We start from the raw sequence: 25,007 nt of genomic DNA, 5'->3' as shown, positions 1-25,007 counted from the left end.
ATTACTTATTATATTATTATTACAGCTGGCTGTGGTTTACATGATGCATTTCCCATCAAGAAGCCTCTCATGGTTTGCTGTTTTTTTCTGGAATTTTTTCGGGTCTCTCTGATGGTCTTTCCTCTACCTCCGCTCTGCTTTTTTAATGTATTTTTTCTCCGCTATGCTGCGCGGCGCGATCAACTTTTTTTAGTCCTGTGACACACTAGATGCGTGGCGTGAGTGTCTCAGAAGCCTGGCGTGACCGTTTTTAAATCGGCTCCCATGTTAACAGGTTAGAGCTTGCACACTGCCTGCGTGAGACGAGCCGCACGGAAAACGCGTGCATGCTAGGAATTGAATCGACGCCTATTTTTCACGAGACACGCAAGCGTGTTGGAAGCGTTTCCAGGCAAAATAGAATAGGAAAAGATGTTTATATGTAATTTTGTACACGAATACATATTAATGAATGCCATTTTGATGTTTGAAAGCTAATCATCATTTATTTGAACGTATTTTCAAATTGAATTTCATTAAACCAACATCTACACGTTACGGGGTTTACATGTCCACTGTAGAAAACATCAGGACTTAAATCATGTTTATAATGCATTTTTGGACAAACAACAAGTGAATATTGAAATAAATTATACATTAATATTCCTATTAAGTATGAGATATTATTACTAAAATGTTGCAAATGAATACTCCAATTAACTACTTTTTTCCATAAAATCTTCCTCCAAGAAAATGCTTAGGCTATCCAATGAAAAGATACATTGCATTGAATGGGAATATTAATTTATGTCCATCTTAAACACATATTGCATAAAGTAAACTCGTGCATCAATTGATTATGTTACATCTTTAATAACATATCTGAGAATCATCTTAATACGAATTGTGGTTCGTATTAAACCCCAAAATGTATTGGTGACTGAATTATTTTTGTTTTTTATGCTCTTAACAATGTGATTAAAAAAGGAAAAAAATATGACACACTACAATAACAACGTAGTCTAGTGTGTCATCTGAGTGACGGTCCAACATCAGATAATAAAGCTACAAAACATTTGGAAATGTTATTTAAATAAACAGACAGCCTACTTACTCATTTTTCGGATTTTGGAAGGTGTAGGTTATGTGAAAAAAGTTTAAACTTGTCGTGAATATACAAGACCCTTGTCTGTCGGCGGCCTCCCTCTATGTCACCTATAGCAGCAGCAGCGCGCCAGCGCCGCGTCAGGCACGGTGCTGGTGTGCAAAGATACAGAAAACACGACGCAGCCGCCACAGAGCTGACACGCAACAGAAACGCCACGCTCACGCCACTCAAACATGTGGCGCGCGTTATAGTCGCGCGATACAACGAATCGATAATGAAATTCGTTGCCAACGTTTTTAATAATCGATTTTTATCGATTTTATCGATTCGTTGTTGCAGCCCTAATTGCTTGTACACTTTTCTACCACATCTTTTCCTTCCCTCTATTTATGTGAACAGCCAGCCTCTTTTGCAATGACATTTTGTCTTGTGCAAGTTGTCAATGGTCGTTTGGACAACTGTCAAGTCAGCAGTCTTCCCCATTATTGTGTAGCCTACAGAACTAGACTGAGAGACCATTTAAAGGCTTTGCAGATCTTTTGAGTTAATTAGCTGTTTAGAGTGTGGCACCAGGTGTCTTCAATATTTAACCTTTTCACAATAGGAAAATTCAAAATATTTTATCTCAGAAAATATGAATTAGTTGTCAGTAATAATAATCACAATTAAAAGAAATAAACATTTGAAATATATCAGTCTGTGTGTAATGAATGAATATAAAATACAAGTTTGAAAAAAATAGAAAAAAATAAACTTTTTGATGATATTCTAATTATATGACCAGCACCTGTATATCGTCTGTGAAAGGTGTAGGGTAAAACAAGGGAAATAATGTGTACATTATCAGTCAACATATTTTGCATCCAAATGATCTGCTCTGCCTTTAATCACGTATTTGTGTTTTAACAGATCATAATACGTGACCCTAACCAGGGAGGACGTGACATCACAGAAGAGATTATGTCTGGTGGGCGAACGACCTCCACACCCACTCCTCCACAGGTATGTTGATTGATGCATTTATGATTTTTAATCAGGCTTGTTGTCACATTAGATGGGTCTTAAGCCTAGTTTTAGACTAAAATGCATGTTTAAGTGAACTGACTTTTTTTGTCAGACTGATGGTCCAGAGTCTCCTGGAGGTCCTGTTCAGACCAATGGTGAACGTGTGCTGCCTGTTTCTTTCGTGATCGGATCTGGTCAGTGGGCTTTCTTAACCCATCAGATTTTCGTCCAAACTGAATTTCAAAACAGAAGAGTCTTATCACATTGACTTCCTTCTAAATGTTTTGTGGAGTTATTCTCAGTTTACTCCAACTGATTGGTGTTTCTGTTTACTCTTCCTGGTCCTCAGATGATCAAACCGAGCCAGTAGCCCCTCCTCCAGCTGTCTCCACCCCTCCTCCAGCTGTCTCCACCCCTCCTCCAGCTGTCCCCACCCCTCCTCCAGCTGTCCCCACCCCTCCTCCAGCTGTCCCCACCCCTCCTCCAGCTGTCCCCACCCCTCCTCCATCAAAAACACCAGAGCAAGCCCCCGCTGCACTTTCGGACACCGATTTTAAACCAGTGTCAGAGGTCAGACCTGCTTCACCCATTGGCAAGGTTTCCATTCCGTCTAGAGATGACCCTGATGTTATTGCCGCAGCATCCTATGCACCTCCACCTGTTTTGACTTCTCTAACAAACAATCCTAAACAGCCAGAGGCACAAGTTGCTGACAGTGTAGATGCTCCTGTTGTCCCAGAAGCCCCTGATCAGGAGGAGTCTGAAGAGTCTTCTGCTGAAATGGAGCAGACTTCTTCTGGAGTTGTAGAAGAGGAGCTAGAGGTAGCTAAGGAGAAAGAGTCAGAACTTGTGGTTGACATAAAGCCAACATCAGACTCTTACTCAGCTACCATCATCTCCACCTCTGTGGAGGCTTCTGCTGTAGCTAATGGCAGTGACGAAGTTTCTAAGGATGCAATGTCTGCTACCACATTAACATTGGTTGCCGAGTCAGCCCTTGAGTCAACGGAACAGCCTTTGCTAAACGGTTTGTCTCAGGATTCTGAAGCGCCTCCTGATGCGGAGCCCGAGTGCTCAACTAATACAGTTGCAGAACCAGCGGTTCCTCAGGTCCAGCAGAGCTTCCTTACTGCTGCGAAAGCACCAATGGAGGAAGAGGTTGAAGAGCAAAAGGCAGAAGAGATCCCCACCCCTGCAACAAGCTGCCCTGTTGAGGAGACAACTATGCAAGGTATGTAAAAAAAATCTTAGTACACTGGGGGACAAAAATATGCCCCCCCTTGGTAAATATGACAAAAAAAATCAATTTTTTATTTTCTCCCTTTGATCTTTTTTAAATCAAGTGAATTCATTGTAAAACCACTGAAAGTGGGGGGAAATCACATTAGGAAATTAATTTTTTACTCTAATACACACTGGCCTCAAGCACCCCCAGAAATTCTTAAGAGTAAAATCTATCAAGTATATTCCCATTGATTATTACATTTTCTAAGTGCACCAATGTGATTAAAACATGTATTACTATTTTTTGCACAGGAAAGAAACATTAATGAACACAAATCCCCTTAATCATTCATCACAATAGGTAAAACCAAAGAATTTAGTTATGTGCAGCAAAATATTTTTTTAGCTACACAAAATAAGACACAGTGGCTTTAAGAGAATAGTTTAAAAAAAAAACATTCTCATTTTCAACATCAGCGCAATGATCAAGAAGTTTTAATTGACTGGAAATGTTGCAAATCTGCCTGAAAGAGAATGTGTGTCTGTATTGTCTTAGGCCACTGAAATGAATATCTTCACTGTGCATTAAGGATCACAGATGGAAATTGTAGAAATCAGAAAAATGGGTTTGGTGCACACAGGCATAAAAAATTGCCCCATGTCCAGAGTTAAATATACCACTTGATCTTTATTGTTGGGGACCTATATTTATACCAGAGGTTCTGGACATCTTGTTTAGATACATGGCATCGTGTCATATCTTCATAATAAAAATCATAGATAAATCCTAAACTGACTAATAATCATAGATAAATCCTAAACTGACTTGCTCTGCTAGAAATCTTAAAATGGGTTGTGGTAACATTAGCACACTAGTTCAAAATAAATGTCAAAATCAATTAAATAACTCACGGAGCACAAAAATTAAGTATATGCTATAGTCATTCATGGTCCCTGATCCTAACACCATAGAAATTGAATGAGATGAACTGAAGAAGAGGGACCGCCAACATTTGAAGGATTTGGATAAATTTTGTATGGAGGAATGGTCTAAGATCACTTGTCAAGTATTCTTCAACCTTTCTTGCAGATGGGGGTAGCAAAAATAATTAAAGGGGGACTAATAATTGTGGCCAGTGTGTATTAGAGAGAACATTTTTATAATGTGATATCCCCCCACTTTTAATTGATACTTGGATGAAATGTAGGATTTAAAAAAAAAAAAAAAAAGATCAAGAGGAGAAACAATGCAGATTTATTTTCACAGCATTTTCTGCTCATATTTACCAAGGGGGCTAATATATGTCCCCAACTAAGTTGACATTGTCAGTCATCTCCAAGAGCATGCCTGACTTGAGTCTTTCTCCTCGCTTAGCTGCTGTGACATCCGTGCCAAAGAAGAAAAAGAAAAAGGATCTAAATAAGAAAGATGTGGGAGATGTCCTAGATGCCTTTAAAGAGGTTTGTATCTGTGACGGAGCAGTCGACACGCATTCATGTCTTTGCTTATGCCTAATCTTATGTACCTATTTTAGCCAGAGGAGGAGAAACCTGCCCCTGAGCCAGAGGTTCCTCAGAAAGCGCCCTCCCCGGTTCCAGCCCCTCTTTCGCCACCAGAGGAGACTAATGAAACATGGGAGGACAAGGAGGATAAACTTGACTCAGAAAATATTGAGCCAGAGGCACCCAAACCCGTGGAACAGAAGTATCAGTATAAAGAAGGTTAGAAAGTCATTCAGTGGTCGAATATGAGAACATTGGTCTGTACTATGATAGTTGAAAGTGATAGTTGAAAATTCTAAGACTTGAATTTTTTGAAGATGACATTTGTTTAGTTAGAAATTGTCATCAACCCCATGCATACGTAAGGCTTCACTGACAAGTCAAACCCCTAAGTAGGTGTTGGTGAAGCCCTTTATTGGTTGTCCTATATAAACGGGTGTTTTAATGTTTTTTTACTGTAATTCTTACAGAGCAGTGGAAGCCTATCGACCCAGAGGAGAAGAAGCGATATGATCGGGAGTTCCTGCTCGGCTTTCAATTCAGAACCGCTAGCATGCACAAGCCTGAGGGTTTGCCACACATCAGTGATGTGGTGTTGGACAAGGTGATGTTTCCATCTTAATCTAACTAGGCTTAAAAGCCTAGGTTAGGAGTCGGCAACCCTGTGGCTCTTCTGCCCCCCTGCTGCGGCTCCCTTCCGTCTTTATTCTGATATTAAGATGCGATCTGTTCAATTAGATCACAACTGGACGAAAGAGGCACATGCCTGTTTACCCCTGATGCTGTAATCCGTCAATTCCTTCCACTTTTTACCCCTTCTGTCCTGATTTCTATTATCAGAAATATTTGAAGAAGCATAAACATCTACCCACCCAGAAAAACAATACAGAGAGCAGCGGTTTTATTTCTGCTTTGACTGATGTTAGAAAGCGCCGAACACTTTTTGCATGTGTTAGAAATGGAATAGTGAGAACATTCTGCTTGGTACGTTTTCCGTCTTTAAACCAAACTTTTAGGTCTTTAGCTTGCATAGTTTAAATCCTGTCTGGCTAGCGCACTTCTCATAATGTTTACGCATAATGTCTGTATGCGGAGAGTAAGGCTCTTGTGGCTGTTCATCAAACACTGCCAAAACAAAAGCTCACCGGAAAAGCTTAAGTCTAACTAAAGCAGCGCCCGCAATACTACTCTCATATTGCAACACTCCCACTTCTTGCCATTGACAAAAATGCTAACATCTAAATGCCTAGAATGGCTCTTTTGGACGCAAAGGTTGCCGACCCCTGCTCTAGGTCCTAAAATCATACTTTAACTCACGCTCTTCCTCCTACTGTTTGCGTGACAGGCAAATAAAACCCCACTGCGGCCCTTGGATCCAAGGACTCTGATGAACTGTGGGCCTGACTTCACACCTTCGTATGCTAACTTGGGCAGACAGTCATCTGGAGGAGGAGGAGGAGGAGGAGGAGGAGGAGGACGAGGACCGGTCAGTTGCTTTTTTCCTTTACTTTTACTCTTCAAATGCAAGTAAAGCGAGTGCTTGCTTAAGATAAATTTTTTTTATTCTACAGATGCACCCCTCTCAGTCTGGTCGGCGCCCTCAGCCTGGGCGAGGGAAAGACCAAATCAGCCGCAACCCCAAGATCATCACCAGCCTTTCTCTCAAAGACAACGTGGAACTCAATCAGGCCACGAATGCTTGGACACCCTCGGTTAAGAAGCAAGTCAAAAGCCGCGATGTGGAGGATGAGGACGATTCAGAGGCTGGTAAAACAAAGGAGCTGTTCCGCCGCGTGCGTAGCATCCTTAACAAACTCACGCCGCAGATGTTTCAGCAGCTGATGAAGCAGGTGACGGAGCTCACCATAGACACAGAAGAGAGACTGAAGGGCGTCATTGACCTAACCTTCGAGAAAGCCATCTCCGAACCCAACTTTTCTGTAGCTTATGCCAACATGTGCCGCTGTCTTATGGGGGTGAGTAACATCTGGGAGTTATTTTTCTTTTAATGGTTCCACCGATGACCTCTGTTTTGTGCTTGTGTCTGGGCCACTGAACTACATGGTATTGAGGAACTGAGAAACCCGTGTTTTTCTTTATTGTTGAATGAGAATCATTTACTCACCCTCCTGTAATTTCAAACCTATTTGACTTATTCAAACCTATTTGACTTAACATATTCATTTTTTTAAAGAATAATCGAAAATCAAACAATGCGGGTATCCATTGACTTGCATTGGTTTTGTGTCCATATGATAGATGTGAATGGGTACCGCCATTGTTCTGTTACCAACATTCTTCAAAATATCATCTTCTGTGTTCTGCAGAAGAAAGTCATACAGGTTTAAAATAAGTGGGTGAGAAATGATGACATCATGCATTTTAAAGGTAGTTTACCCAAAAGTGAAGCATCTGTGTTGGTGCATGGACAATTTGGTGCGCTAACTTTTAACTTGCTAGAGAGGCGGTCAATAAAAATGAATCCCAGATTAGTATATAAAAACCAACAAACTTATCTTGACATCAAAGTTGACAGTACATTAAAGTTTAAACTGCTATTTATTGAAACATTCAGGCCCAATTTTGTTTCCTATTTGCTTCATGCATATTTTGTTTATAAAGAACATTTGTCCATCTTGTCTTTTAGCTTAAAGTCCCCACTTCAGATAAACCAGGAGTCACTGTGAATTTCCGCAAACTACTGCTCAATCGTTGTCAGAAGGAGTTTGAAAAAGATCAAGATGATGACGAGATTTTTGAGCAAAAACAAAAAGAGCTGGATGCCTCCACTGAGGTAACGTGTATATATTAAAAGACCTGTACAAAATATTTTCAAATTTGAGTGTTCATTTAAAAACTTTTGCCCTTTTCCCCACAGGAAGAGGAGCGTCAGCGTTTGAAGGATGAGTTGGAGGAGTCTAAGGACAAGGCACGCAGAAGGTCGCTTGGCAACATCAAGTTCATTGGAGAACTGTTCAAGCTGAAAATGCTGACAGAGCCCATCATGCATGACTGTATCGTAAAGCTCCTGAAGAACCACGATGAAGAGAGTTTAGAGTGCCTGTGCAGACTTCTGTCTACCATTGGCAAAGACCTAGACTTTGAAAAGGCCAAGGTAAAGCACATGCTGTAGCTAACACTCATTACCTTGTTTAATGGCAGTCTGTTTGTTTTGTCAAATCTAACCATATGGTCAGCCACAGAGAGGTTCAAAGTCATTTGTTTGCAGCCTCGCATGGATCAATACTTCCACCAGATGGAGAAGATCATTAAGGATAGGAAGACGTCTTCTAGAATCCGCTTCATGCTTCAGGACGTTATAGACCTGAGACGGGTACCTACATGCGTTGGATACCTGACTTGAAAAAGTTTCCTCTTGCAGATCTTTTCTCTCTTTCCTAACTGCGTATGGTCTGTCTCACACAGAACAACTGGGTGCCCAGAAGAGGAGAGCAGGGTCCCAAGACCATTGATCAGATCCATAAAGAGGCTGAGATGGAGGAACACAGAGAACAGGCCAAAGTGCAGCAACAACTGCTGACTAAAAAGGACTCCAGCCAAGGACGAGGCGGACGCGGTGCTCCGCACTCTTCAGGGGGACGTGGTAGCCAAACGCAGGATGAGGGCTGGAACATAGTGCCTATCACCACCAAGAACAGACCCATTGACACCAGCCGTCTCAGTAAAATTACAAAGGTGAAGATTTTTAACATGGCAAATTATGTGTAGTTAAGAGTTTTTGATGAATGTGCTTAAACGTGTTTTTGTTTATTTGGTTCTTTGCAGCCTGGTGATTTCAACAACCAGCTGCTGGCCCCGGGAGGAAAGGGAACATGGGGAAGCTGGGGGAAAGGGAGCAGTGGGGGTTCTGGAGCAAAGTCTACTGGGGAACAAGGTGAACTATCAGAGTTTTATTTAACTTTTTAATTGGAGAAATGCAGATATTCATTATGTAACTGCTATTCTAATGCTGTCCTTTTTTATGTGACGTAGACACGGGAAGACCTGCCACCAGCACGCTCAACCGCTTTTCTGCATTGCAGCAGTCTGGACCTGCATCATCATCCTCACTGGAGTCGGATCGGAGAGTGCCTCAAAGGTTAACTTTTTTAAATGCTCTTTCTGAACTAATTTGTACCAAACCGCACTAGCATCAGTGTTGCATGATCATGCAAAACATATTTCTGACCGTCTATTGTTTTCACACATCTTTTGTGCAGAAATAGCTCCAGCAGGGATCGTAGTGACAGGGATCGAAGTGAACGGGACAGAGATCGAAGTGAACGGGACCGAGATCGCTTTGAGCGCTTTGATGGTAGGCGTGATGACCGGGACAGAGGCATGGACAGACCACGTGCTACAATCACCAAACGCAGCTTTAGCCGTGAAAACGAAGAGAGGAGAGGTGACAGCCGTGGACCAGGGGATTCTGTACGACGTGTTGCCAGCATGACAGAGAATCGTGACCGAGGCAGTCGTGATCGTGACCGAGGCAGTCGTGACCGAGGCAGTCGTGATCGTGAAAGAAGCAAAGATACAGGTGAGAATGAACGATTTGGCAGCAGTTTATAACTGACTTTATAACTGGAGCTCACGCAGTACAGATGACACACACCTGAATTGTTAACTGCCCAGCTTGCGCTGTTTGCGCAGCTCCTTCCAGACTTGCCTCCAAGGCTTAGTTTACTGGCACAAGCCAGATCTCCGACTGATTGACTGCAGAAAAAAGATCACTTAAAAAGCTTATTGATATCAGTGCGAGTTCATAATTTCGCCTACCAATGGAATCATCAAATCAGACCTCCACTTCCACTCCTGCGTGTCACATATGTGCTCATATGCATGCTCGCAAACGGAAGTCAAGATAAAAACCAATGCCTTCTGCCATGCGATTGATTTCTGAAGCGTCTATATCGTTTTCAAATGTTTTCATTGCTTATTGGACCTAAATGGAAAAATACTTAGTTATGTAATAAACGTGATGGTATTTGCCATTAGTAGTTTAAAAAAGAAATAAAACCTGAATCCACTAATTATTATAAAAATAAACTAGCTAAAAAAAAATCACTCATTTATGCTACTTGTTTTGACCAACAGTGATCTCATTACGGTGTTGTGGATGTGACTTGTGCCCTATCATCACCATTAATAACAATAAAACTAATGATTAAATTACTACTAGAGCACAACATTTTACAAGAGTACATTTAGAGCAAATAAATGATTAATTTTGTAGTTAAAAGAGGGTAAGAAAGGTTCTTAAACTGATGGCCCTGGTCTTATTTTCTTTTTCAGTGTCTCCTTTATCAGCTCCTACACCACCACCACCACCTCCTACTGAATCCAAACCAGCCCTGAGTGAGGACGAGATGGATAAGAAGTCTAAATCGATTATTGAAGAGTATCTCCACATCAATGACCTTAAGGTACGTGCATTCAGATATGCTTATTTAATAATATATGCTCTGCTCCACTGATGACCTTTATTTTGTGCTCGTGTCTGGGCCACTGATGTACACTGATGGGATTGAGGAACTGAGGAGCTATCGTCTACAAACATTTAACATGTCATTACATTTAGCTTTGTTACCCGATTATTTAAAACTTCAAAGCATCTGGAGATCACTTTCATTGACTTTGCTCTTTTTACTGGTTTGTAGGAGGCATTGCAATGTGTGCAGGAGCTGAACAGTTCCTCTCTGCTCTTTGTGTTCATACGGAATGGTGTGGAATCCACACTGGAGCGAAGCACCATTGCTAGAGAGCACATAGGTCTGCTGTTTCAGAAGCTTGTTAGTGCTGGAATACTTCCTCCCGAACAGTACTATAAGGGGTGAGTTCATAGCAGTTTTGTGTTGTCATAACCTGTTCCAATGATGACCTCTGTTTTGTGCTCGTGTCTGGGCCACTGATCTACACTGATGGGATTGCGGAATTTAGGAACAGATGTGTCTTGTGTTGTGACATGGTGGTAAATATACACATAAATATGAACTGGTCTCAGGTGTAAGCAGGCAGGTTTTGGAAGATTTATGATGGGTCTAATAATTACAAGCAATTTTCCAGATGTCATTGGTTGTCATGTGTTGTAATTGAACAAGGACACAATTATCAGAGAATATGACTTATGAGGAATTGCTCCCATAGCATGGGAACTTAATAACCTTCACACACTATGTTCTTGTATCGAAATTACTCCTCAAAGTGGTCTACATTTGTGGTCCACTGAAAAGCATAACAGCTTAATTGTCCGCCTTATCATGTTTCCTTTTTTTATTGGACTGTAATATAAATTCAGCTGTCATTATACGATTTTGCTTACATGCCAAAGGTTTGTTGTGTGATTTTTCATGCTATTTAGGCATTGATGGCTTAAACGATTGATCTTTGTTTACTCTAGACTACAGGAGATTCTAGAAAATGCTGATGACATGGCTATTGACATTCCGCATATTTGGCTTTACCTGGCTGAGATCATCACACCCATGTTACAAGAGGGAGGCATCCCCATGGGCCAGCTCTTTGGGTTAGTACCTGCTCCTACAGTAATTTGATTTTTAACGGGGTCTTTGGCGTGAATACGTGTTTTTCTGTTTCTTGGGTGTGTTACAAGTTGCCCATGTGTGTATTAGACACAAGTAAAATTGCAAAAATTAAAGTGTCCCCACAAAATATGCATTCTATCTAAAAGCGAATGACCACCCAGACCTGCCTGAAACGCCTCTTATAACCACACCCCACAAATCTATGTCAGTTCGTGGTAAGATTTGACTAAGATCGCCCAAATGTATAAGCACGTAAGGTGGGCGTACCTGTCAGTACAATTGCTTTGCAGCCTGATGTTTCAAATATGGTAAGAGGCATTACAGTTCCATCACACGATTGCAGTATTCGACCAATCCTACACACTGGTTAACTGGCCAATCATAGCACACCTCGATTTACAAAGCGATGAGCTTTGTAAAAAATCTGTGCGTTTCAGAGAGGCGGAGCAAAGAGGAGATACAAACATGCACGTTATGTGTACCTTAAATCGTGTATACACATGGAATTACATCTAAAACAAACGATAATATTCGTTTAGCTGTGTCAAATTACCCCTTTAACAGTCTTTGTCTATGGTGTCCTATTGAAAGCAAATATGTGAATGTATGTAAATAGAATGTTTTAAACATCCTGTTTTACAGGGAGGTGTCCAAACCTCTTCTGCCTATGGGAAAAGCAGCTGTCTTGCTGGTTGAAATGCTTAACCTTCTCTGCAAAGGACTTGTGAGTTTTATGCTGTTAAATATTTGCATATTTAAATAGATTATTCGTCAATATTAAAACCCCAAAGAATCTTATAAATGTTTCTTTGTGTAATCTTCAGAGTCACAAAAAGGCTGGAGTTATGTGGTTAGAGGCGGGACTTAGCTGGAAAGACTTCTTGCCTGAGGATGAGGATGTCAATAAGTTTGTTACAGAGAAGGTACTAATAGCAGTGTTATTTTTTATATTGTTTTGTCTGGTCCTTTGTTCTGGGCTATGTTTAAAGAAGGATTGCGAGTTTTAGAGCATTGCCTTCTAATGCAGGATATAAAATCTTCTAAAAATGCCATTATAAGTTTCCCAGCTGGTTTAAGAAAATGAATGTGCAGTTAAGAGTTTTAAAGGGATTTGTGAATTATTACATCTCATTTCTTTAGAGGACAATTTAAGAAGCGCTTATTCCACTCTTGCCTATAAATGAATGTTTTTCAGTATGGAGCTCATTAAGATGTTGTGTTTGCAGAAGATGGAGTTCACTCTGGGTGAGGAGTCTGAGAAGCCCAGTAAGAAAGAGCTGACTACAGAAGAGCCGAGTAAACATTTGGACAGGTTGTTGCAGGATAAAGCCAATAACCAGAGGATCTATGACTGGGTCGAGGTGAGCGTGTCTGCTTTGGCTGAGGTTCAAGGCTCTTAAATCGAACATTAGGCTGTTGAAATTAAAAATAATTTAGGGTATGGTGCTGTGTCCTGACTGCAGTTTTTATCCTTTAAAGGCCAACCTAGATGAGCAGCAGATAAGCTCCAATCAGTTTGTGCGGGCACTGATGATGTCTGTGTGTCAGTCGGCCATTATATGTAAGTGAACCCTCCATGCGCGATCCGATCCACTTTCTTCAGTTTGACCAAACCTGGTTTTAATTGCATTATGCATACTTGTACAGGTGAGAACCCTTACAAGGTGGATGTGGAGCAGATTAAGCAAAGGGCCATGCTGTTACACAAGTACTTGTCCGATGAACCGAAGGAGCTGCAGGCGCTCTACGCTCTCCAGGCTCTCATGGTGCAGATGGAACAGCCAGCCAGTGAGTTTCTTAATTTTTCCCAACTCCTTTTTTAACCTTTTTGTGCGTGTAGATAAATAGCATTGTTTCTTTTACCTAGATTTACTCCGCATGTTCTTTGACGCTCTATATGATGAGGACGTGATAAAGGAGGAGGCCTTCTACAAATGGGAGTCCAGCAAAGACCCGGCAGAGCAACTTGGGAAGGGTGTGGCCCTGAAGTCCGTCACTGCCTTCTTCACTTGGTTACGGAACGCTGAGGATGAGTCTGACAACAGCTAATTCTGAACCATAGTGGTCCGGAAGCACTGGACGAAAACCAGTGCTGGAGACTTGAGGAGGACATCGGACAAACAGACTGAACTTGATCCTTATGAAGCCAGTCTTATCTGTTGAGGGTGGCTCAGATATAAACTACAATCATTCTCGTCATTTCTTTTGCGCTCTATCTCTTGTGGCTGAAGTCCACCAAAAACTAAATAAAATGTAAAAAAAGATCTGCAGGAATGCTTAAGCGTGTTAACGATTCATTGTCATTTATATTTTGAGAAATTCTTAAACTGTACAAACCAACGCTGCTCTTACATGTTAATATAGATTTATATGCAATGTGTTGTGTGACAGAGCAGATGTGATGTCATACATCATGTGTAGAGGAGTGTATGATGGTGATCATGTCTTTTAGGTTTGTAATGTCAGATCAAACATGGAGCCTTTACGATAGGGTTTGTTCTTTCACATGCGTGAGACGAATTCGTGTTTTTAAATCGACAAAGGAGAAATGTATTTGCTGAATTCTCGGTGACACATGAAATTTGAGTGGTGTTTGTATTCCCCCCTTTTTTGCTTCCTATATAATTTAGTAAGGGGTAGACCTGTTGAACTTCAGGAGGATGGTGACTTTGACCTTTTAGACCTTTTTAGTGCTGCTGGAAGAGGAGGGAGGTCCAACATGCTTCCTAAACAAGCCATCCATGTCCTGCCTCCTACCCCACACTTTTGCATCTTACCTCTCTTGAAGAACTGATCAGGGTCTTCGTAGAAGCCCTGCTTGAGCAAGCCTGCAGTGGATTTTTAAGAGAAATCATTCAAACTTGAAGCATATATAAAAAAATCAACTTGATGAAATGACAGCAATGATCCTAAAGCCTTTTCTGCTTGCAAAGTGGAAACCCATTTCAGGAGCATTCTGTACATATACATGGAAATGTTTTTTCGTTTTATTTTCAGAAATTAAAAGTAAAAAAATCTGATGTAATGCCATTTATTTTTTTTCCAACAGAAATGGCAGATTCCCTGTATTTAAGATTTGTTTTCTTCCACATGGTAAGAGGTGCTTAAATGATCAGTTGATTAGTTTTATTGAAACGAATTGTGTAAATATTTTTTGCTCTTTATTATTTAAGGAATTAATGCTTTCGCATCGAACTGGAAACGTTGGAGAGTTGAAACATTGCAAATAATAAAAGACTTTCAAGTTGCTTGTGGAGTCTTGGGGCAGACGTGTTAGGTTTACTGCTGTGTGTTGAAAACGAAAAGTACTGCAGTGTGGTTTATTTGTAGCATTACCACTGTAACTCATCTTTCTGCCAGAAGAGGGCGTGATATTTACAAAGAGGCACCAACCTGCTGCTGCGGTATTTAGTCATGAATGTGAAAAGCTGTAATTTGGCCAAAATTGACTACACGATGCGCTTTACATTCATCTTCAATAATGTCTAAGTGTTTGTTTTGAGTCTAACATTCTTAAGAGACGTGCATGCGTCCTGAGGTGTTTTGGCAAAAATGAAAATAATCTCTTATGCCATTTTTATATTACAAAAACATAGCAATCTAGAAAACCGTGTTAATACTGTCACACCACAGGACACTGTATTTGTCAACTGCCCAAAGAGATTCCTGAAGAAGCTTGATGCATGCTGGCTACGAGTATGTATTACCACGCTTTAACAATGTTCATCTTATGCCCAAGATCATGAGACTAACCTGCTCACAGAAGATAGACATAGTTCCGGTAGTTATTTTAAACGACAGTCCACCCTTGAGACGTGACCAGCTGCTTACACTTTTTCCATGCATCTCATGCACATCTGCTGTTATGGCTTCTGACTGGTGCTGAATTAAAGATGATTTGTTTTCCTCTACACTGGTTGCATAAGGGAGCACAGTGTGCTTTTATCTTTCCTTCTCGACCTTGAAATGTTAGTCGGTTTTGATGCCTTCGAAGCGCGAGAAAGATTGCCAAAATAATGCTATATGTCTGTATAATGTGTTCGTGTTGTATATGTGGTGTGCTGCTTTTTACGTGTACGCGAGGTGCAGTAGCAGGTGAAGAACGTGACGAGGGTGTTCGTGACTGCTTTACAAACTGCAACATGCATACGTTCTTAACATAGAGAATGCACAACACACGCTATAGGGAAAATCGACACGCGTTGCACCCTTCACACCAGCTCTGCGCGCGCGCGTATGTCTTTAAGAGCGCGCGCATTACAGGTGGAATGACGCTGTCAGAGAGATTCAGTGTGGTGGGGACGATGCGTCTCGTGGGTTAACGGCACTCGTTTCTGCCCCTCTCTCTGATGCTGAAGAAAAGGTGGTGGTCTGTTATTCGCTGCCGAAGACGGCTTCGGGATTCTTCTCTTCAGATCCGAGGCCAATGCTGTATCCATGTGCAATGCTTTTGACAGCACTACCCCAACTGAATCTAAAGGTAAGCGCGCACCCCGAGTCACCGACGAAATGCCCTATCCGGGGTTTTTTAACAGCGGCTTCGGTGTTCCTGCTTTTGATCGATGTAATGCATGTGTTGTTGTGTTGAGATAGCAATAGGCCGTCACGTACCGTGGGCTGAATAATAGTTGGTGGAGACAGCGGTCGCCTATTGCCAGTACACGCTGTTGCGCTGTTGTTTATGAACACGATCTCTCCTCATCAATCGGTCAATCATTTCTTGGGCTCCGTTACTTTGGATCGTGTGTTGTGTCACCCTCACTTCAGAGATGAGATTCATCTAACGGGGCCTAATCTGTCACATTAGCCTCCAATTAACCGCAAAAAAATGCACGTGAAAGTAACCAATTATTTGTGCCATTTATTTAATTATATTTGAGAAAACGTGCATGTGTGTTTCACATAACTTTCTTCTGAATGAAAACGTTCGCGTGTAAAGCACGGGCGATGCGTGATGCACAACGTAGGCTGTTTATTTGGAAAGATTGTGACACCGTCGATGCATCAGAAACACAATAAACCCTAATGGCTCGGATACAACGGCACACTTCATAGAGCTGTGGCTGCGTGTCGTGCATGGTCAATGGGAATTAATGATGCTCAGGGACAGATGGTTCACGGGTTACCTGTTGCTATAACGACCGTGCCTTATATTGCGTTAACTGCACTGTGTTGCTTTCCTTGAATTGAGCTCAGGTGGCGCGCGCTCGGCCTATTTAACGCGCTTTACCGTTCGGCGCGACCAAATATCGGTTGCGATTAATGGAATACGTTTGACCTTAAAAGCCTAATCATGTTTGTTTGTTTGTTTATCGTGCACACGCACAGTGCTTGTTGAGAAGCACCGCATTATTTTTTCAAGATGCTCAATCCATAGGCTCATTGTTTGCTCCCACTTATAGTATGTCCAAATACACAATAGAATATGGGTATAACAGGTCATTCTTAAATATACCTTTTACCTTATTGCTTGATTTTTGACATATGCTAAATTTAGTATTTTATACTAGAGGAAAATTTAACTGCCTTTGTATATGAATGTGGTTGTTTACTGTTATAAAAGCTTGAAATCTACTACATATATAATAAATATATACATGTGTGTGTGTGTGTGTGTACTAAATGTTTAATGGACAACTGCCGAGAGTTAAAGCTTAAATAAACTAACATTGAAATGTTTTGGTCTTTACGTCATAGACAGCTGTTTATGCGCAAATATCAATATAAATTAATAATCAACAAAAATGTACAAATCACAATTTGTTCATATCTTTTGATTTAAGGTTTAATTTATCTCATTCCAATGATTTTGACCAGCGTGCTTCACATCTAATTTAACGGCTAACCCCAAATCACAGAAATATTTGACCCAATTACCGAACTAAAAGATGGCTGGCGCCTCTGCAATCTTCTTCACGAGCTGCTTTTTTTCTAATGAGCATGTGCGTTTCTAAACCACCTGTGTGGTATTTTGTTTGTGTGTGTGATGATGGGGGAGTTGATGTTAAAATACAGCATGGCATAGTGGCCTACTTATGCTTTGTGGTTTACAAATGCTTCACCTCACCTAAATTGAAAATAGAAACTGGATCTGTTTCTGAAAGGTATGCAGGACAATCGGATGCAACAGTCTCTTTTTAGACCGATGGATGTCGCGTCAGTTCAGATTTTGATCATGTAACCCATTAATATGAAATGCCACAGGTCATTAGCCCCCAGCTGTGGCCAGACGTTTTATTATCCTGTTGAGGACTGTTGGCTAATATTCCCTGACATGCCATTGAATGCTGTTTGCAAATTAGCAACCACAGGAAGAGTCATGATTGGCCAAAGATGTCTGAGGTGCTTTCATTATCAATCTCACAGATATGTGAGCTGCCAATGTCACTACCATAAGCATCAATCTTCTAATCTAACTTAAAGCGTGCAATCGTCAAAATGATTCATTGACCGATTTGGCATGTGTTTCTGGGGTGGAGCTTAAAATGTCTCAAGCCTTATAGGCTTAACTTTCATTTGGAGGTCCTATTGCTTCTTACTTAGTTGAAAACATCAATTAATTCTGTGAGAGATTTGCGTCAGCATAAGGTAAGGAACGTTATTAGCAAGGTTTTGGTGACCTATATGTTCTAGTGTCAATCTGCTCTGATTCTACAGTTGAGTACTGATATAAACCCACTAGATATCGAGGCCATATCAGTTATTCAATTATTTTATTGAGTTTTGTTGAATTTGTTGTATTGTGAGACATAGCATGTGTCCGCTTATACTGAGATTTAAAATTGTAGACTTTTAACTCAACATTTGCCTCACTTCGATGTAATTCCTGATTTAATGGAAAGCGTTAAAGAGCAGTGATTTCTCTTTAAGAACACACATACTATGTGCATGTACTGATAACAGAGCTGTAGAAAAAAATATTTGTAGAAAATTGCTTCGATTAAACCGTCTTAATGGACCGTAAAACACAGTTTTTGTAGAGTTATAAAAAAAACAACATGCAAGTCATTAACATTAAATTACTTATCAGATTATTTAATAAAAAGATAATTCTTGCTGCTGATGTTAAGATTATATTAAGCAAATAATAAAAAACAACTTAAAACTAAATCGGACCTGAATCTTCCCACAATGGTATAAATAATATTTGGATTGCCTCATTGCTTCTGCTATGTCTCTTGTTTAATTTTTCAGGTTGATGACCCTATTGATATGCTCCCCAAATCAAGAAAATCCCTCAGCATCCAGGAAATTGCAGCTCTGGCCAGATCATCATTTAACGGTTAAACGGTTATAGCTCCATTCTTAAGCAGTCACACTTATTATTAAGTTTTGATCGCTAACTGTCCTTTTTGCTTTCCAGGCATCTCACAGGTGGTAAAGGATCACGTGACCAAACCCACGGCTATGGCTCAGGGACGGGTGGCACATCTGATTGAGTGGAAAGGCTGGTCTAAGCCCTTAGACCCTCCATCTGCTACACTGCAGTCCCACTTTAACTCGTACTCCCATCTCAGTGAGGGGGAACAGGAGGCCCGATTTGCAGCAGGTGGGTGTGTTCTTTTTTCCCTATTAGTGCAGCTGTAGATCTCTCGCCAAGGAGATTACTTTTGTTTTTCAACATAAAGATTTTAGGTTGAAATTTATATGAATGTATAAGGTTCGTGGTTTAGGTGCTACACCATTTAAAAAAATGCTTTTCATATTTTATAACTTTTTATCCTTTTGCAGTTCACATAGTTATGTGGTGTGGGTGGCAGATTTAAAATATTTTCCATATTTATAAAATTATTACATTTATTATTATGAACGTTAATTGTCATTATTAACAATAAAACATTATTATATAAGTGCATATTTTAGGTCCTGGAACCGATCACTTTTCAGCTTTCTTGGAGTTCACTTATTTCTGCAGCGTTACAGATGTTTATTTCAATGTATCAGGGAAGACAAAAAAGGCATTGAATGCTGTTATCATTCATATTACTGAAAATAAATTAAGAAAAATGTGTTTTTAGTTCTTTTAATAAGGACCTTTAGATCTTTCGTCATGAACTGGAAGCTTCAGCAGACGGTGTTAAATTAGACTACAGTCACACAACTACACCTGCTAATCCTCTGCGCTTTCCTTTCCTCTATCATAAGCCACATGTCTCAACTGCAGATTTTAAGAAACCATCAGCAGAAAGCTTCTGCTGCATCTTTGTTAAAAAGGTTTCTTGTATATCCCTGTATATCTTACATAAATTCCTTCATGTTGTTTACATGTTTGCCTGTCTGTAGGTGTGGCTGAGCAGTTTGCCATAGCAGAGGCAAAGCTTCGTGCCTGGACCTCTGTAGATGAGGAAGATATGGATGATGAGTCTTGTGAAGGAGATCCCAGTGTCAACGACGAGCAAATCACAACAACTCAGAGCTCAGGTAAGCTTGCATACAATGTCGATTCTTCTAAGAACCTTAAGTCTGGAATACATTACACAACTTTTAAAAAAATAGCCCGGCGGAGCGCCCACCAATATGTGATTGATCACATTACAGATCGTAAAGGCATTTGTTTTCAATAAAATTGATTCAAGACTTCAAATTCATTTTTATTCATAGAATTAAGTTTTAGGTTAAGGTTGGGGTAGGACTTTAATATCTCAATACGTTTTTATAAAATTAATTATGCATTTAATTCACAACAATACTCAGGTGACAATAGTAATGTTAACTTTCTGCCAGACTGAAAATCTGGGCAAATCTGAGTCATGTAGTGTATTCCAGCCCTTAGTTCTTTGGGAAACCAAAGATATTCTGTGCCACCGCTGTGAAGAACCTTTTGAAGCAGCAATTTTTTAAGGGTGATTTTCGGTCACAAATTCGATTTGTAATCCATCTGTGTGAACCATTTTTTAACTTCTACTTTTTACCCTTCCACTCTTTCTTTATTTTTATTTGTATCATGTTATATTGTGTTTGTTCCTATTCTTGTTTTTGGGCTCATTCTTACCTGACTTCTTTGTACATGTATATTTTTGTTTCAACCTTCTCCAATCTGTGTTCGTATATGTTCTTACTCTGCTTCTTCCTCAGATGCTGTACTGTCCAATCAGAGCTGCCCAGTGTCAAATCAGGCTGAGACCGACGATGCTGAAATCCAGTCCTCCGATGGCCTGCTCATTCAGTCAGACGGAGACTGGACCTCGCAGGAACTGTCCTCTACCCAGACTGAGCCAAACAGCTCTGAGGAAGAACCACAGGGGGCTGAAGAACCTCAACTTTCACAGGAGGAGGAAGATAGGGCCTCAAAAGCAGATCGCAGGCCTCTGTGGAGCAAGGGAGACTCGTGCTACTACTCCGCTTCCTACTCTGAATCCGGTCTCACACCTGAGGACGAAGAGGATGGAGGAGATGTGGAGGAAGGAGAGGACAACGTCTTTCAGGAAGTCATCCGCTGGTACAGACACTGCAGAAGCATCTCTGATATGTCTGGAGCTTTGTCTTTTGATGAGGTGGGGGAGGAAGAAGAACAGGAAGAAGGTTCAAAGCAGTGACATTGTGCGCTCTCTCTCGTCCTATTGTCTTGGTCCCTTTGTAGTATTCCCTTCTGTGAAGTGTTTGTCCAGTCTGTTATGCATTCAGAGACCGTGGCTGTGTCTGAAAGCGAAAAATGCTGCCTTCACACGTAGTATAGGGAGTTGGGGATATTCATATCGAATCCAGTGTTTGTGTAACATCCAGTCTTCTAAGATGCCTTCATCTGGTTGGGTTTTGAAGTCTGCATAGTCGTTTCCTTCGCTGTCTGTGACATCCCACAATCCAATGCGTGCAGGTGGGACAGTTGGTGGAAATCATAAATTTTTTAAAGGAATAAGTTAATATTATCTCAACTTTTTTATTTCTTCTGATAAATAAGAATGTGGTTATATATTCTCAATGTAGTCATTTTTACCGCTAAAACTTGGAAGCCGCTAAGAAGCCGCTACGAGGTACACATACACAAAAGTCGTTGGCTGACTTTGTTAGGCTTCAGATGCAGCCAATGATTTGTTTTCTTCATGATTTATCTGGTCCTCTGTATCCACGCCTTTTTATCTCTGTGATGTTTTTATTTCTTTTAAGCAAGTAAAAAAAGGAAGAGAACCGTTTTCTCGTGTGACCATCGAACAGTACGAAAGTGACATAACGGTACCGGTGTCCACTTTGGCACCCGCCGTGTTCCGGATGCTCATTATCTGTGAGTGACGACACACCAGGACCGTCTGGAATATGTCTGTGAGGAAAATGTGATTTTCTTCCGTGACCGTTCAAAAGTGACGTAATGCTCATTGTAAATTTGCGATGTGGTTAATACTTCAGCCTTTCCTGAGAGACATGACCAATGAAGTTCGTTATTTTCATTTGGATTAGATGTCACGCTGGAAGTGCTTGTGTGTTTTGGCTTGCTCCAGCAGAGCTGAGGTGCAGTGGGAGTTGATCTGCTTCGACGGGGCGTCGTATCTCTGAATAGAATGTGCCTGTTATTATTATGATCACTGTGTGATGTATATTATGAAACGAGTGAGAATCCTTTATCATTTTTCCGTTCACTCTGATCTTCAGCTTCACTTCAGTAGATGTTTTATATGTGATTGGCTGCTGAATGAACAGGTTTTTGAAGCAACTAGTTTGTACAACCTTGAGATGCGGCTTACATTACGTTACAGTAAAAGAGTAGGCAGGAAGACTATGTGCAATGCCTTTCCAATGCCTTACAGTCTCTTTCCAAGCTGTATTCATATGTTGCAGAAGCATGGAGGAAAGGCAGTGTAAAACCCATAAGTTAAGTTACCACATTCTGTCATATTTTCCTCGATATGGACCGGTAATGTCATGACGTGAATGTGCAAAACCCCCATGAAGTTTTTTAAATGTTTGTATAAAAATGTGAGGTCAGATGTGAGAATTATGATTGCATTAAAGTTATGTGTATATTCATAAGTTTCAATGCTGATTTGATTATTTTTCCTGAAATTGGCAAACTGTTCATTTTCACAGCAAAGAGACTTGATTTCACGTTGAATTAATGTTAAATTAGTTATTCTCGAATCTCATCGTTGATTCACCATTAAATAAATTGTGACCCAGTCTGTGAAAACAACGTCAATATCACAGATATATATTTACAGAATGTTCTTTTCATTATGTAGGATGATTCTATGCAGAAAACACAAAAACACCATCATCTTTGCCATCTGGGTATGCAACATCATATGGTGTCTCAAGCTAATCATATTTTTAAAGGGAACCCGGTGTATAGAGAGATGTATGGCTTAATGCGTTGTAATAGCCTTACACTACTAGCATTTGTCGTTAGAAACACATCCAATATTTTAAATTCTTCAAAAAAAACCTAAATGTAATACTCAAATTTAACCTAAGGAGGCCGCCATGTTCTTTTTCAATGACGTAAACTGGTTGCAAGCAAAGCTAGGCAGCCAAAATAAACACAGATGCACAAATCAGATCTTCAGTAAATATGAGGTTCTGTCGGATAATATCCTTTTGCGGTTGCAAAACAGGTTTAGGCTGCAACCATTTGACATCACAGCTTTTGACCCAAACAAATGGCGGCCTCAAAGTAAAAATATTTTTTCGAAGTTTATGAATACTGTGACAGCTACACTGTTTTTTTTCTTTCACAGTTGTAAAGTCTATACCCAAGAATCCATTTAAGGATACTCAAATATTGTCACTGAAAATGGGACAAATAATTACTCATTAACTCAACACTGTTTTCCTAAGATACACCGTAAAAAAGACAGAAACAACCTTTAAAGCTGAAATTTAATATTTACTGATGTACAAAACAATTCCATGTTTTCTGAAAAATAATGGCGACAGCTGATTCAAAATGCTTATCTCTATATGTACAGGGTATGTGAACTGAGTTTATTTACATACCACTTTACCCTGTATTCTGTTCTAGCAAATTATTTATCAAAAACATTTAAAGATATGGGAGCAGACTTATTGCTTAACTCTACACTGAATGTGCGGCATATCAGCAGACAATTAACACCCCATGGGTTTGATTTAAACTGCAGCAAACAGAGACAAACCATGACACAACATATCTAAAGATAATTATTAGCTGAAGTTATTCCTGTTAAAACAGCTGATTAGTGCAGCCATATTGAACATAAGACTCACAGAAACCAAAATGAGACATTTCTGAAAGAGAGGCTGTGTCAAGAAGTCGAGTGCATGGTTATGGTTTTGGTCCACTTGTCTTGATCTGATATCAAATCTTTATCCCCCATTGCAGTGCACAAATATGAAACATAATTCAGACGCTGGCTTGCTCTGCTAATACGTTGTCTAGGGTACTTGTGCTATACTGCATAGCGTCATTCAACCACAATTCTGATGCAAACAGAACATTCTCATGTTAGGTTCAAATGTGAATATGTGAATAAATCCACTTACAGTCCAGTAAACATGTTAATTATTGTGAAGGCATTGTAAAAGTATATATACTGTATGAACGGTATTGCCTACCCTTGCTTGTCTGTTGGATTATATTATATTTATAACTAATGTGCTTTTTAAACATGTTAAAAATAATATGCACTCTAGAAATACAGTCAGTGTTCGGTAAAATCATTTTGCAAACATTTCTTTCAAGGATATAACATTATTGCACAAAGCTCCAACTTAATTTTAAAAAGCTTTACGTGTAAAAGTAAAAACACAATATGACAAGATTGCAGGTACACAGAACACCCATCATTCTAATGAAACACATTTTAATACTTGAATGATTCAATAAGTGCTGGATGAGATCTGCACAGTGACCACAAAGTGTCTCTGTTACTGCGATGACATTTATACAAAGGCTGGATAGACAGATCTAACGCGAGAACACAGCACTCAGTCTACACGGCAGATATCGCTTCGCAACTCTTTTGAATAACTGCGTGCATTGGTGTGGTCATGTGAGACGTACATCTCGTGAATACATGCAGATTTTTTTTATCCAGGATCAACCAATCAGTTCTTTCCGGTGAAGTAACACATAACAGCCATGAATGATCGTCTTAATGGCTGGCTAAAAAGCCAGTCCCGCGGTCCATAATGTGTATTGTTTGTGCAAGTGTGTAAGCATGCAAAGACTGCATTGGGGCGCATGCATATAATTAAAAAGGAATAAAAGGTTCCATTTCTCCACTTGGAGTCTCCATGAGATCGATATTGTGAGGGAAGATGCTCTGAAATATTTGGAACAGCCAGGCAGCTACACTACACCCTGGTCCTGAATCATATACAGATCTGAGCATGCTTAACATGTCTACATGTTGTGGGCTATCATTATAATTACAGGGAACAAACCATGTGCATGTTTTCTGATCCTTTAGGTATGGAAAAGGTTTGTGTCATTTGAATGCTAATTACAATGTGCTTTTAAACTGCCCTGGATGGAAGCTCCTGTGGCACTGCTATTCGTTTTCCATCTACTCTTCCTTCTCCCGTCTTTTCTCTTTTGTGAATCCATCCGGCCTCATTTTTGTCCCCTGCATCATGTACTTGTTCCCTCCATGTCTTCTGCGGCGTCTCTTGCCCACCCATTGGTTTTCCTTAACTCCCCCTCCCTCCGTGTTTCCTCGCAGTGTGGGTTATTA

At 40.3% G+C, this 25,007-nt stretch overlaps 2 protein-coding genes across 12 annotated transcripts in view; both read left to right on the top strand.

Annotated features, from left to right (window-relative positions):
• Positions 1-14,701, top strand: part of eif4g1a (eukaryotic translation initiation factor 4 gamma, 1a) — a 31,742-nt gene extending 17,041 nt beyond the window's left edge. For all 11 annotated transcript variants that reach the window (XM_079451764.1, XM_079451767.1, XM_079451763.1 and 8 more), the window contains 24 exons: positions 1,997-2,089; positions 2,205-2,286; positions 2,442-3,323; positions 4,692-4,777; positions 4,852-5,038; positions 5,290-5,423; positions 6,165-6,305; positions 6,391-6,795; positions 7,467-7,613; positions 7,698-7,934; positions 8,049-8,153; positions 8,246-8,515; positions 8,606-8,714; positions 8,813-8,918; positions 9,040-9,359; positions 10,115-10,245; positions 10,480-10,652; positions 11,220-11,345; positions 12,007-12,088; positions 12,189-12,287; positions 12,591-12,725; positions 12,844-12,925; positions 13,012-13,152; positions 13,232-14,701. In XM_079451764.1, the coding sequence (XP_079307890.1) occupies positions 1,997-2,089; positions 2,205-2,286; positions 2,442-3,323; positions 4,692-4,777; positions 4,852-5,038; positions 5,290-5,423; positions 6,165-6,305; positions 6,391-6,795; positions 7,467-7,613; positions 7,698-7,934; positions 8,049-8,153; positions 8,246-8,515; positions 8,606-8,714; positions 8,813-8,918; positions 9,040-9,359; positions 10,115-10,245; positions 10,480-10,652; positions 11,220-11,345; positions 12,007-12,088; positions 12,189-12,287; positions 12,591-12,725; positions 12,844-12,925; positions 13,012-13,152; positions 13,232-13,413 (4,455 nt within the window). In that variant the 3' untranslated portion in view covers positions 13,414-14,701. The remainder of the gene's footprint in view (positions 1-1,996; positions 2,090-2,204; positions 2,287-2,441; positions 3,324-4,691; positions 4,778-4,851; positions 5,039-5,289; positions 5,424-6,164; positions 6,306-6,390; positions 6,796-7,466; positions 7,614-7,697; positions 7,935-8,048; positions 8,154-8,245; positions 8,516-8,605; positions 8,715-8,812; positions 8,919-9,039; positions 9,360-10,114; positions 10,246-10,479; positions 10,653-11,219; positions 11,346-12,006; positions 12,089-12,188; positions 12,288-12,590; positions 12,726-12,843; positions 12,926-13,011; positions 13,153-13,231) is intronic.
• A 942-nt stretch (positions 14,702-15,643) lies between these two features.
• fam131aa (family with sequence similarity 131 member Aa) lies at positions 15,644-22,479 on the top strand. The gene is made up of 5 exons (XM_079451933.1): positions 15,644-15,844; positions 18,559-18,646; positions 18,728-18,913; positions 19,648-19,785; positions 20,440-22,479. The coding sequence occupies exons 1-5, from the start codon at positions 15,791-15,793 to the stop codon at positions 20,898-20,900; spliced, it is 927 nt and encodes a 308-aa protein (XP_079308059.1). The 5' UTR covers positions 15,644-15,790; the 3' UTR covers positions 20,901-22,479.
• The last annotated feature ends 2,528 nt before the right edge of the window (positions 22,480-25,007 follow it).

The sequence above is a fragment of the Barbatula barbatula genome (genome assembly GCF_947034865.1).
Source record: "Barbatula barbatula genome assembly, chromosome: 3".
In the NCBI taxonomy this organism is placed as follows: Eukaryota; Metazoa; Chordata; class Actinopteri; order Cypriniformes; family Nemacheilidae; genus Barbatula; species Barbatula barbatula.
This window is presented reverse-complemented; position numbering and strand designations above follow the sequence as displayed.